A 13427-nucleotide genomic window follows, 5' to 3' on the forward strand; every position below is an offset into this window, starting at 1 on the left:
GGAAAACCCTGGTAACCAACCAGGACCCTCCACTCCCACCCCTTTCCCCAAACCCAGATACAGCTTTCTATCTTAGGAGATAACAGTATGGAGAGGCATTACTGGCTTTTACACTTGATTTTTGTTGTTTAAATATTAATAAATATGTAAAAATAAATGAAACCATTACTGTTTCCTAAATTAAATCTTAACGAGACAAACACTACTTGGTTACAGTAAAAAGGCAGAATCTAAACTCCTAAAACGTAGCATAAATAATCAGACCACAACACAAACGTTCATCACAGTTAAGATTTATTTCATTCAACATTTCACATTACAAATATTTAAAAATTATGCATACTGTTATAAATAGTTGGCTGCAAACAATTAAATAACAGATTTTTCTTTTTCGTTTCACTAGCACTTCTACAGACCAACTGCTAGAAATATGGACATATTTGTATTACATAACTTAATTAGAAAGGAAAATACAAAAATAGGAACTTATAAAGTGAAATGACAATAAAAATTAAGGTGATATCTTAAGTAAAAAAATGCTATTAATAAATACAACAACCTTCCCATACACAGTTAAAAACTATTGAAATCTTGCCATTAAGTAACATCATTAACAGACAAATATTTAAATATTTATTTTCCTTCAGAAAATGTGAACCATATATTGTGGAGCACAATATAGCAATTAGTAAAAACTAGACACTTTAACATATTAAAAGCTTCACCTCAAAAATATAACAAAAATCTGATCAAAATTATAAAAATCAATTATACATTCCAATTAAAAATATACCAATAAACATTGACCTAATAATTACAATGCAATCAATCACAGTAGCTTAAAATAAACCAGAAAATAAGCAAAATGAGCACAAAAACCTTTTAAATGTTTTAAAAATAACTTCAATTATTTATATTAGTACAAATAGTTTGATTTCTTTTTCTTTTTTACAAACACCAGCATGAAAAGGATTACAATAACAGTAGAAAATGACTGTGAAAAACATATTAACATCTTCTTTAATTAAATGTCTGCAATCAAAAATGGCATTAAAGAATTACATTGCAAAGAGTCTTTCTCTGGAAAAAGGTTTAAAAGAAGTATTGCACATAACAACTTGAAGTTAACTTGCAACAATTTACCACATTCAAGTCTTTAAGCTCCCCTTTCCTCCAGATAGGTCTATGTTAGCTCACCGCGACGCACGGCGGGGATGAGTTCTCAAGTCTTTTCAAAAACAGTGTTTCTTTTCGTTTACGTTTTTTTTTTTTTATCGTTTTTGTTTGTTTCGTTTTTTTTTTTTCCACACAGATGCTCAAAGTCCTGCACTGCCGCATCGGATTAAAGATATTTCTCTCTCTGTCGTGTGCATCCCTGCAGAGGTCTGCGGATAAGGGGAAACGGAGGGAATCGACACGAGGGGAGGGGGTGAGCTGAGGTGTCCTTAACGTAATAAGTTGAGAAACATTTGGTGCACACCACAACAGTTAATTGTAATATCTAATTCATGTATTTGTCTTTTTTTTTTTTTCGTCATGCATGCTAAGGATTACAATAGGTGCTAGTTGGCAAGTTCAAGAATATATATATATATTTATATATGAATATGTATATAGATTTTTTTTTCAAATATTAAAATATCTAAAACACCAAACATCCATTCTTGTGGTACGAGATTCAGCATGAAGCATGAACCAGATTTTGCATTCTCCTCTTTATGTTACGCTCCATCTATGGAGAGGAAACCAAGACAGAAGTTACCATTTCCCCCCAAACTAACACAGCCAAGGTCGGAGACATTTACATCGAATCCAAATTACAACTTTTTTTTTTGTCCTTTTTCTCTTCCTGCCATGCTTTTATTGACCAAATCGACAACTAGTGTACGACCAAAACAAAACCAAAAAAAAAAAAAAAAACAAAGACCGAGAGTGTTCCGCTTTGGTCTATCCTCTGCAGATCTGAAGTCGCATCAACACAACTGCGCACTCGTAAAGTTGTAAAGACTCCTCAGCACGGAAATGTATAAAAAGCATAATTGAAAATAATAATATATATTGAAAGCAGTCAACTTTTTTTGTCCTTTTTTTTTCGTAAAACGAAACATCTCCGTATACGCAGATCTCTCAGTAACAAAAGTACAAAAGCTACCTTTCACAATGTGAAAAATTGAGGTATTGCAAAAAGGAGTTTCCCCATATTTGTGAAAAATGTGCCTAAAATGACTGTTTGGAAAAAAAAGACAAAAAAAGGAAGAAAAAAAAAAGAAATATTTAGAAAAGTAGTGCATAATAAATGTTTATATGTGCATGACAAAATAATTTAGCTAGAAAACACTGTACCAAAAAATCAGCAGGCCATGTATAAAATAATCTTTTTTTTTTCTTCTCATTTAAACAGCAAATTCTTCACAAAGTGTTTTTTTTTTTTACTTCTAAAATGCTCACCCGAAAAAACTGACGCTCGGGGCGCAAAACTACACCCCCTCCCTCCGCCCCGAAGATATGAGGATTCTCACTAGTGTGTGTTAATAAATCAAGTTTCGGTACTAAACTCCCTGACATTTAAATGCTCGGCTAGAAGGTCGCCACGGTGACACCAAAGAAAAGATATGAGGATTACTTTTCACCTTCACTGTGGGAATGTGCATTTTAAACTTGCAGAAGTGTTTGAGATAAAAAAAACAACAAAAGAACGACACGTGCCTGACAGGGCCACCGCCCCTTTGAGCCGGGGTCTTCATCTGCAAAGCCCTGTTGGATTTTCCACTTATAATGTTTACTGTTGAATATATATCTGCACCGTCTGCATCGTGTTCAAAGGCCAATCTTTGGTTTGTTGAAGTCCACCAGGGCTTGACAGTGAACCAAAAACTGGGTCGGAGTGATGCATTGATGAGCATATATGTAGATAAATAAACTTTAGTTTGTAAAAATGAAGAAAAAAAAAAAAAAACATGCAAGAGACTATCTTCATTTATGCTTCTAAAACACTGGATGCTGAGTTGGACTCACTTGGCAGCAAAAACAAACAAAAAAAACAACACAAAGGATGGAGGGGTCGTTCCCTCCATGAATCGAACGCGTGCCGACGATGTGCGAAGCGGATCAACTCGCACTGCATGCTTTCGCGGAGCGCCGCTTTCACTCCTGGATACAAAAGGAGCACTTCTGTCGTTAAAAGACTCAGGAGAATTGCACAAATGGGTTTTTAATGGGAACCAGCAGAGACAGGGGCTTCCTGTTTGGAGGCAGCCAATCAGGATACTGCTTGGACAGCGCGGAAGAGGAGACGCCTAGCAAATGCACTCGCAGCCCATTAAACCTTTTCACATTTCTGTTTACTTTAGGATTTTATATGATAGGGAGACCTGAAGTAGTATAGAAATTCAAGTAGAAAGAAATGAATCCCTTTCTAAGTTGCTAACGCTACAGAGTCCAATGCAACTTATCTCCACAGGGTTAAACATGGTGGAGGAAGGATCATGTTGTGGGGATGTAGATTGGTAGAGAGTTTCTAGCGTAGCATCGTGCTAACTAGCCAACTCTGCAGTGGAATTAGTTTAGATCAAGGCCCAGTCAAAGTACAGACCTGAATCAAACTGAAGCCCAGAGATGGAGCCTCGCTTTGCGGATTAAACGGGCAAAAGAAACAGAAACACCATCAAGAGACTGTGGGCTTTAATAACATGCGAGTTGCCAAAATGTGAAAAGGATAAAGAGCGAGGAAATACTTCTAAACGGCGTTGTACCTTCACCTCACGTCCCGAATAATCTGAATCCAAACTCTCAGGTTTTGTGATCCAGCCTCTGCTCCCTGTTAGCTGCTGGTCTTTTCTAGAGCCCACAAGCAGACATGAGGGAAGCAAGGCTGTCTGCATCTTTTCGCCCCACATCACCCCTTAGCCACACATTCCCACACTAAACTGTACACTGTACGATACTTTACCCCTCCCCCCCACAGCACAACCCTGGGTTTGATTACAAAAATAAGGAGGTGATGTAGCAAGCGCGTATAAAACTGTGCCTGTTAGGTCGCTCTCTATCTGTTGCATCACTTCCCTCTGATTCTCACAAAGGGAAGCTTAACACCAGTGAGTGGTATTGTTTTTCCTTTTCTCGCTTACTTGCTGTTATTTATCTTCTTAATGTATTCGGCACATTAGCAGCTGAGTTTGAGGTATTGGTTTTTGCATGTGAAAAAATGGAGATCGAAACCCAAATCTGTGTTGCTTGAATTTGTTTGTTTGTTTTTTTTTCTTTATCCAAGTAACGTCAAAATGTCTGTATGGTCTTGGAACATATAAGAAGGATTTTTGTTTTTTGTTTTACAAACAGGAGAAAAAAAAAAGACTCAATTTCTTCCTGTAGTAGGCCCTTTCAGTTCTTCAAAGGTAATTAGGATTCAGCTTTGGTTAACTACAAAAGGGTCTCATATAAGATGTCTTCACTCTTTAAAACAGAAAATAAGTGCACTCTTCTTCAGCAACACCTTTGTTAATCACATTTTGCTCTGGAGCCATTTGCAGCAATAGCAAACTAAATCCCACGTCTCCGAAATAAATAGCCAATGACGCACTTTTTCAGCAGCATTTGCTGTGAAGACTTTGTACAAAAGGAAAAAAAAGGCCACAGCTCTGCTACAATATAAGACAGCTGGATGTCAAATCAAAGGTGTTTTTAAGGGCCTCTTGTATCAAAAGGAAATATTCTTTTTAGAAAAATATGCCAATTGAATAGCAGAGTACCATATCACACATCAAAACTTTCCTATATTAATATATATTTATATATATGTGTGTTTTTGAGAACTAATAAAAATATTTCAAAAAGAAGAAAAATAAAATTATGTTACATTTTTTTTTCTACTAGATGGACATATTTGGATACTACTCCAGTTTTTCTCTTCTATCTTCAAAATATCGATATATATTAACTTTAAATAAAACCCAAAAAAACAAAATGCTGTTAGGTGAAATTAGAGCAAAAAAGGAACCAGCAACAGAAAAGTGCATTTATTTGTACAATGATTTGCGACTCCTCCTGCACTACCTCTCCTTCCCCGGCTCCTCTGTCGCCTCTCCCTCTCCGTCGCTCAGTTCCAGCGGAAGGAGATGTGGCGCGGTCGGTCGCCTCCCTCCTTCACCAGAGGCTTGTGGAACTCGCGGCCGGCGCGGGAGTGGATGGCCGCCCAGCAGTACTCGCAGTAGTACTGCAGGCAGGTGACGTTGGCGCAGAAGAACGGGGCGAACTTGCCGCCGCAGCGGGTCCCCTGGCACTCATCGCACAGCTGGTCGTCGAGCACATATGGCTTCACTTCCACCTGGAAGTCAAGGTAAAGATTAGATATTTTGCTTCAGGAAAAGCTGAGGTGATTCAGATTCAGACATTTTTTTATTTCAACATTTCATACTTCTTAGTCATACCTACTTAATTTATTTATTTTTTCTTCTTTTCTAGAGCAATAAAGCTTTAAATACGGAGCCTGAATTTAGCAGAGACCAGGAAAGAAGGAACAAACTAGAGCTGGGCAATATGGCTTCAAAATATAATCTCCATTTTTTTCCCCGTATAAAATCCAATAAATCGATTTAATTGAATCGAATAAAAACAGACATTACTTTTAGCAACTATCCGTATTTCAAACATCCCCATTTAAAGGGCAAAGAAATGCACGCTGTGAGATGCTGTTAAAACAATGTTTCACAACAAACAAAGAGAATATAACAAACTAAATGTTTGCAGGTGGTTGTGTTACATCGTCAGCTTATCAGTTATGATTTCACATCTAAGAAAAAAATTACAAATTACATTTGCGGAAAAATAAAAATCTGAAAAAAATTTAAAAAATCAAATCTTCATAAATGAATAATTATATTCATTGATATTAACAATTAATCACCCAGCCCTAGAATGAACAAAGGAACAAATAATAAAATACTCATTTATCTTTTCTTCAGAGATAATTTTTTATATTAAGCATCCAAATTTAAAATCTTAATTCAATAAATTTTGTCAAGTAAAATAATTTTAATCAATTGACAGATCATTTCTCTTCTTTTGAGAAGTTATTCATCAGATTTTGTGGTTTTTTTTTGGTTGACCTTTTTTGCAGGAAGTTTATTCCTAGCAGTAAACTTCAGCTTTTTGTGTATTTGCTATAAGACCATGTGACAGGAAGATTGCATATGCATAAAATGAGTAAACAACAGCGCAAAAAGGTTTTTAAAAATAAGTAAAAATTCCTTATTGGTGTATCTACCCTCCATTTGAACAGGTCAATAAAATTATCTGTCAATGGAATGAGATTGTATCCCCTAAAAAACATTGGTAGATCATTTTACTTGCCTACTGAAATGTTTCTTTTATAATATTTGACTTTTATGTCACCCTTTTGCAATAAAGGAAGCAATGCAACCAACAAGTTAGGAACATTAAGTCGAGGTAAAGAAACAGAAGAAAAGAGGGATAAGATACAAATAGCCTTGATGTTCCCTGAAGCACAAAGTAAAGCTGCAGAAGCTGCCAAGCTAATGGCGCAAAACATTCTTTTCAGGCTTAAAAATACTAAACATTATAAATGTGAAAACTCGGTGTTCAGTTTTTGAGGGGTTTTCTTATACTGTAGGAATATTCTGTGACGGAGCCCCTCTAATATGACCACTGCAATTATTTACTTTATGATACATCAAGTCTTAAATAATAAATCTAAAATCAAAATAGGTAAACCTCAGAAAAGGTACATGATACCATTAATCGGATACTTTGATAACAGAATAAATATATTTCCTACTCCTATTGATTCAGCTAAAAACAGTTGCTGACAGCAGAAGTATGAAGGTAATAATGTGAGCCAGAGGTCATCCCTAAAGGTCATCAAGTACCTGCCATACAAGGCTGCCATGTTTTTTTTCTTTTTTTTTTATTTCATAACCGGATATCTGTTTCTCGCAACACTAGTTCTGAACTATGACCTAACTAATATTTAATAATACGGTAGTGTAAACATTTGTTTAAATATTAGTTTAACTCAATATTGCTTTTATAGCTGATTTTACAGTTTTGTAATGATATGAAAAAGTGTTTTATTTTATGACAGTTTTCTGCTTATTTCTCTTTTTTTTTTCGAGAGCAGATTGTGTGTTGAACTGGTCACCGAGTTGGCATTATGCTGGTAGGTAGATATTACAAAACTGCTCAGTATAACGAAAATCTACTGTTCAGGAGTAGCTCAGTCTGCTTGATTTTAAAAGGATCTTGACTTATTCTCTCTGCAAATGTGGAAAAAAAGCATAATTAAGGGGTTATGTAAAATGTGAGCCGGTCCAGCAGATATTGGTGTGAATCCACGACTAACCAGCCAGAAACAATGAAAGAACCACCTGACTAGAAGTGGAAAGTGACACTGAGAGGAAGCAGAGATCAGAGGGTTTTTTTTTTTAAATGACGGTAGAAAAAAGAAGTGATGCTGGTACTATTGTTTCTCAGCTAACACTCAGAAATGTCACCTGTAGTAGTAAAAAAAAAAAATAAAGTGTTTATGGAGCTCCAGCAGAGTGGGAGGGGAAATTTCAGCACCTTTGTTCCAGATGTAAAAATCCTATTTACTGCTCCCACACACAATTTTGTGACTCACAGTTGTAGCAAATCTACAGCTTGGATCAGCGCAGATCCTTCGGCTTGAAAAAAACAAATACAAAGCTCTTCAATTAAAACACAAAAGATGGGACCTGGTAAGAGTCAGGGGAAAAAAAATAAAAAGAAAACCGAATCTTCAATTCCAAATGTTTTTAGCGAGGAGCTATAACTGTGACCCATCCTCCATCTGCACTCTACTCTTTAACTAGGAAATAAAAAAATAATCATCATTGAAGGAGGTGAAATAAGAAAAAGGAATTAGTCTTGCTTCCAACAAGCTAATTTATTTTAGGTAAGAAATAACATTCTTTGTTCATGAAGAAGAGAAAGGCAGTTTGGTTTGAGATAAAGGAACAGGAAGTAAGACTGTGGCGTTAAGATGACTACAGAAAGGGGCTCTAAGAAGGAGAGGGAGAACATAGAGGCTCCCTTTTCTTCCCACTCACCCGTTTATCGATTTCTCCGTGCTGCAGCTGTACAAAGCGAGCACTGATAGCAGCAATGTAGCTCTGCTGATTAGAGAAGGCGACCCGCCCCGCTCCCTTGGGGTACTTCAGCTCTGGGTCTGTGTCGATGCCTGCGTAGCAAACGCCGCCGTACAGGCGGTCCATGATCATGGCCAGTTCCACTGAGGGAAAAAAACAAAAGCATAGTTGTTGTCAAAGGTTAACTAAAAGGAGACGCGGAGTAAAAAATGGTCAATTGGGCACGACTGACACAATTCTAACTTTACAGTCTAGTATTCACACTCTTTGAACTTTTTTATACCTCCCATCATATTAAAACCATCAGCATAAATATATTATATTGACTTTAACAGGATCTCTTAACAACAAAGCAAAGCAAAGCTCTGACCACTTGCATAGATGGATTATAATACTTTTTTATCAATGAAAATCCTAATGTGGTGTGCATTTGTCTTCAGCCTCCATATCAGCTTTACACAAGGACCAACTTCTGTCTCTGTTTTTTTTGTGTGTGTTTTTTTTAACAATTTCTATGGCTTCAGATGATTCGTATTTGAAGTAGAGCTAACATCAACGTTTAGGTCTGGACTTTGGGCCATTCTAACACTCTAGTTATAGCGCTGGCTATATTTTTAAGTTTGTTATCCTTCTCCATTCTCAATTCTTTAGCAAGAATGTTTCTTCTAGGACTGCATGCATTTAGCTTCATCTTTCTTTAATTTTCTTTAACATCTAACGTACCTCTTGATTTGTGCATATGTGTTTGTTCTGTGTGCAAGCTGTCTTCTCCACCCTCTAATCAATGTGGGCAGAAAGCCATTTAAATGAAGCATGGTTCTACTGGAGGTTTTTCCTCTCTATGGTCACTGCATGCATGCTCAGTATGATAGATTGCTGTATTAATGACCCAATGCAAGTGGCTGTCCACTGTTTTAAACACTCATCCAGGAGAATGTGCTGAACAGCTTCCCAGTCCCTGCTGTAGAAATGATGTTGCAACACCGTGTTTCATGATGAGCAGTTGTAGTTTCCTGATAAACAGGATAGGCTTGCACACTACCATTTGTTGCACCATGATGTGGCACTAAAATTATGTTTCATGCGACAGCTTCTTTATTAGATAAACAGACTGTGCACACTGGCATCTTGAGCCACCTTTCAAAGATGGTGGACAGTTTTACATTGACAAGAAAACACTAACAAAATAACACCATTTCCTAATAAACGTGACCAAAAGAAAAGGCAAAAATAGAAAACATATTTGCAAAAAAGGTGGTTTATCCTTTTTTATTATAAAGTTGATGTGTCAATAGCTGTGGGGACACACACACAAATAAACAAAGATTTCGTTTTAATCCCCATCTTTGAAGGGATCGCCTTAGGTTGTCTCATGCAAAACGGGAAATTTGATTCCTTTCTTTTAACAATCACTTTATTTCCCATGTTTAATAACCTCTAAATTTGTTGGATGCACAACCAACAGCTGTCTGGTCAACTGATTTTTTCATCCAGAGCTGAAGATGTCTGCTGCTCCTCCTGAGTTGCCATAAGATTCTAGGCTTCATCTCTGATAATAATCTGCTGTTTTTCTTCTGTTTTTTTTTCCGCTTAAATCCTTATATTACAGGGGCTTGCATAATATTTACTGTGGATGACCTCATCTACTACTAGAGCAACCAAATGAAGGTTTACAGCTCAACAATCAGCAGTGCAGTCGGGAACTAATAGTACAAATACCACTGCTACCAGAATAGAAAAAACATTTTAATACACTAAACGGCTCAGCAGGCAGCAAAGAGCTCATTTTAATACCGTCAGGTGCTTTAGTACCAAGCAGGCCTGATCACACTGCAGAGAGGAGTAAAAAATAAACAGGAACGAAACAGAAAAGGTACAAGATGGAATGTATTATTAAGAGAGAGAGAGATGAGGACCAAACATGAGAAACATTTTAGGGACCTTTCATAAAGGACTCAAAATATGGGTCATGGATGCTTGAAATTCGGCCCGTATGCACAGTGCGTACCTTCAAATGTTTGCATTATAAATATTCACTTGTTTTCAATGTAACTTCAAGAAAAACAATAAGCCGAAGGATACCTGCACGGAGCGGACGAGGAACTCCTCCCACAAAGATGGTTTTTCTCGGGTCGAGGGGCTGAGATCCGTCCATCACGAAATCGCTGTCGTTCAGGTTCCACGGGCGGATCTGGACCTGATGCATGCATTAAACACACAAAAAGAAAGTGTTGGAATTTCAATAAAGCAGCTACCAAAGTCATTAAAGCTAGAAGAATAAAAAGGAAACGTGCATCACTTTAAACGAACCGGCTTATCTTTAATGGTGGGGCTGGAAACACACAGGTACAGTTTGCCATCCTCCTCGATGCAGGCGTCAATCAAAGCCTGCACCGAGCTTTCATCCTGGAACAGCAGGAAGGCATATCCTGCACCAAACAGAGACAGGTCATTCAAACACAGCGGTCCACATAGTACCGACACAGAAGGTGGAAATTAGCAGGCATCTTGCATCGACTGTGTATCGGATCTCCAAATTCATCCCTGTGTTCTACACCATGAGGCAGCCAGCCTGACAGGTAGAAACTTTGCAAATGTGATCGAAATAAATTCAGATGAGCACCTAAATTTACAGCTATGTGGATGAAGCAAATCTTACAATACCTTTAGGTGGAAAATAGGACTTGCTCTCTGCTTTGTGAGGCCAGTCCACAAACAGGTGTCCGAAACGCCGGAAACTGGCAGTTATCTCATCTGGAACAGGAATGAAAAGGATCAGTTTAAGTATTTACAAAAGGCCCCTCGGATTTTAGGTTTTAATTGTAATGTTTGTACCTTCGTCTATGTCCGGTGGCAGTCCGCCAACAAAGACCTTCCGCGAGTAGCGTTCCACGCGCTCTCCGTTCTGATGCGGGAAGCAGTGGGGGGAGCCGAGGCCCGCCAGGCCCTGATCAGCCCGCTCGTCGTCGGGGAAATTATCCTCCATTGGAAACAGAGAGGAGTGGCCTGTGAGAAAAGAAAGCGGTCAGAGTGAATCGACTTCCCAACATGAGCAGAAAGGGGTAAAGATGAGCTAAGTTGTGATGGAGATGATGTTTTCATCAGATATTTTTTACTCTTCAGTGGTGCATCAAAGAGTGAAAACTGAGGAGAGGATAGTTCTCTCTTCTTCCTTTGATACAACATCATGTTTAAATGTTTCTTACATTTAATGATTTGATCAAAGACCTATACTAATGACAACTGAAACAAAAGCGTTTGGAAAGCTCAAGAGAACCACCTGATATTAAAAAAACAAAAAAACAAATGAAAAACAAAAAACGAACAACCCGAAAATGTCAGCGTTTAAGGCAGGCAGGTAGAAGGTGCAGAAGTATTCATACCACATCAGTTTCTTTACATTTTATAATGTAACAATCACCAACTTCCACTTAGTTAGTTGGCCTTTTATGTGAATTAAACATTCACATAACGAGAAACTAATGAAAAAAATGTGTATTATATATTATATTATATGCCTCATCAGCTTTATAGGTTAAGCGTCATCAGTCTTCTATATTCTCTAACAAGGTTTCTTTCAGAACTGGCTCATTTTTAGCTGCATGCATCTTTCTATCAGTTCTGACCAGCAGGCAGCTGTCCCTTTTAATAAATGATTCCCCTGCATATTATCTGCAAACCATGTGCATTTTTCTTTAAAGGTAACTTACTGCCACATATTCATTTCTTTTCCTATGAGTCCTTTCAAATTTTCCTATTGCTTGCAGGGCAACCTACATGACTGATGGGGAAACTGTAAGCAAAACTTTTATAGCCTTCTGTCATCAGCTTTATTTTTTTTTTGACAACTCACCCATAAAGGCATAATTTGAGGCATGAAAACATTTAATTATTCTGTCAAGAGCCTCCATAAAACATGTAGATCCCTGCAGCTCCTCCAGAGTCACCAGGGGCCTCTTGGCTGCTTTTCTGGTGGATTGGGAGGAGGAAATTCAACTGATTTGTGGTTTCAAAATGTAAAATAAAAGTGGTATCAATACTTTGTGATAGGACTGTAATGGAAATAGTTGATCAACCCCAAAAGTAAAGAAATACGTTTAAAAATAAAATTTTAATAATAAAATTTCTCAATTTGAATAATTTTCCCATGAAGCATGCAAGGGGATTCAGTGAACATGCAGGTTTAATCAGATGAACACAGTGGTCCTATTAAGTCTGAATACTTTCAGTGTGGAACATGTGGAGACTACACCTCCTCATCTGAACTGCCCAGAACTGGTTTATAAAGGTTTATGCAATGAGGCCAGTCTGAACTTCTACGTGTGACGTGTGCACGCTCCTGCCGCAGAGCTGAGTGAATGACATACGATGCTTTGTGCGCCTCACTGCCTCATTAACTCACTGCTAGATGTAACACTGACTGCAAGTTGCAAACTGTAAGTGAGGAGAGGAAATATGTGAGCTACTGAAGCCTAATGAGAGGAAACGACAGTTTCACAAGTTCATAACAGGACTACATTTAGATGACTTGGTACACACAAAAAAGTTCAAAACCAACATGCAGGTAGTGTGAAATAAAACATAAAACTATTCTTTAAATAGGAAAAAAAATAAACTTGGTTAATAGATTTTAAAGATGTGAAATAAAACAACGCACAGAGAATAAAATACATTATATAAATGTTTACCTCGTCTCCTGCTATAATTCCTGGCTGCATGTGGAACGAAGGGAAAAATATATCAAAGGAGAGGCTGTTTGTAAATGTGGCATAAAAACCTAATTAATAACAGTGCTAGGTGGTTCATGACAATGTCCACAACAGTTAGTCCATCTGGTTACATTTCTTTCAATTAATCAGCTTGGAATTATAATCAAAGTGCAGCGCTGCTCAGACAGACGGTTATCAGTTTATCTAAGCAGAGACAAAGTGGTTCATTTCACTGCTTATAGCTTTGGTTTGGGATTTAACCGATATGGAAATGTGAACATAAGACTCTCCACCATGTATGGAACACTGAAACAATATATCAGGAAAAAGATCAGTCAAAGTTTTTTTTATGTATTAATACATCTCAAAAGGCTATGCAGACAGAAATATATTCTCAGGGTAGGGATGCATGATATTGGGATTTTGGCCGATATCCGATATGCTGATATTTTAAAACTCATGTAGCCGATAACCGATATCGATACCGATGTTAAAGCTAGACAAAAATAAGTAGTTATTGAAAATAGCAGTTTTGTTATCCATTTTTGACACTTTGAAAAATAATATACTCAAATATATTTTCATATGCTGATAT

General features: G+C 37.3%; 1 protein-coding gene across 5 annotated transcripts in view; it reads right to left on the reverse strand.

Annotated features, from left to right (window-relative positions):
* Positions 1-287: 287 nt before the first annotated feature.
* cpeb4 (cytoplasmic polyadenylation element binding protein 4) overlaps positions 288-13427 on the reverse strand; it is a 51727-nt gene continuing 38587 nt past the window's right edge. For 2 of the 5 annotated variants that reach the window (XM_015373921.1, XM_015373919.1), the window contains 7 exons: positions 12812-12835; positions 10959-11129; positions 10788-10877; positions 10434-10552; positions 10206-10320; positions 8085-8266; positions 5096-5323 (listed from right to left, as the gene is read on the reverse strand). In XM_015373921.1, the coding sequence (XP_015229407.1) occupies positions 5096-5323; positions 8085-8266; positions 10206-10320; positions 10434-10552; positions 10788-10877; positions 10959-11129; positions 12812-12835 (929 nt within the window). Of the gene's footprint in view, positions 5324-8084; positions 8267-10205; positions 10321-10433; positions 10553-10787; positions 10878-10958; positions 11130-12811; positions 12836-13427 lie in introns of all 5 variants that reach the window. The other 3 variants (XM_015373922.1, XM_015373920.1, XM_015373918.1) reach the window with 2 other exon arrangements.

This window comes from Cyprinodon variegatus, unplaced genomic scaffold (genome assembly GCF_000732505.1).
Source record: "Cyprinodon variegatus isolate N-32 unplaced genomic scaffold, C_variegatus-1.0 Scaffold94, whole genome shotgun sequence".
NCBI lineage: Eukaryota > Metazoa > Chordata > Actinopteri > Cyprinodontiformes > Cyprinodontidae > Cyprinodon > Cyprinodon variegatus.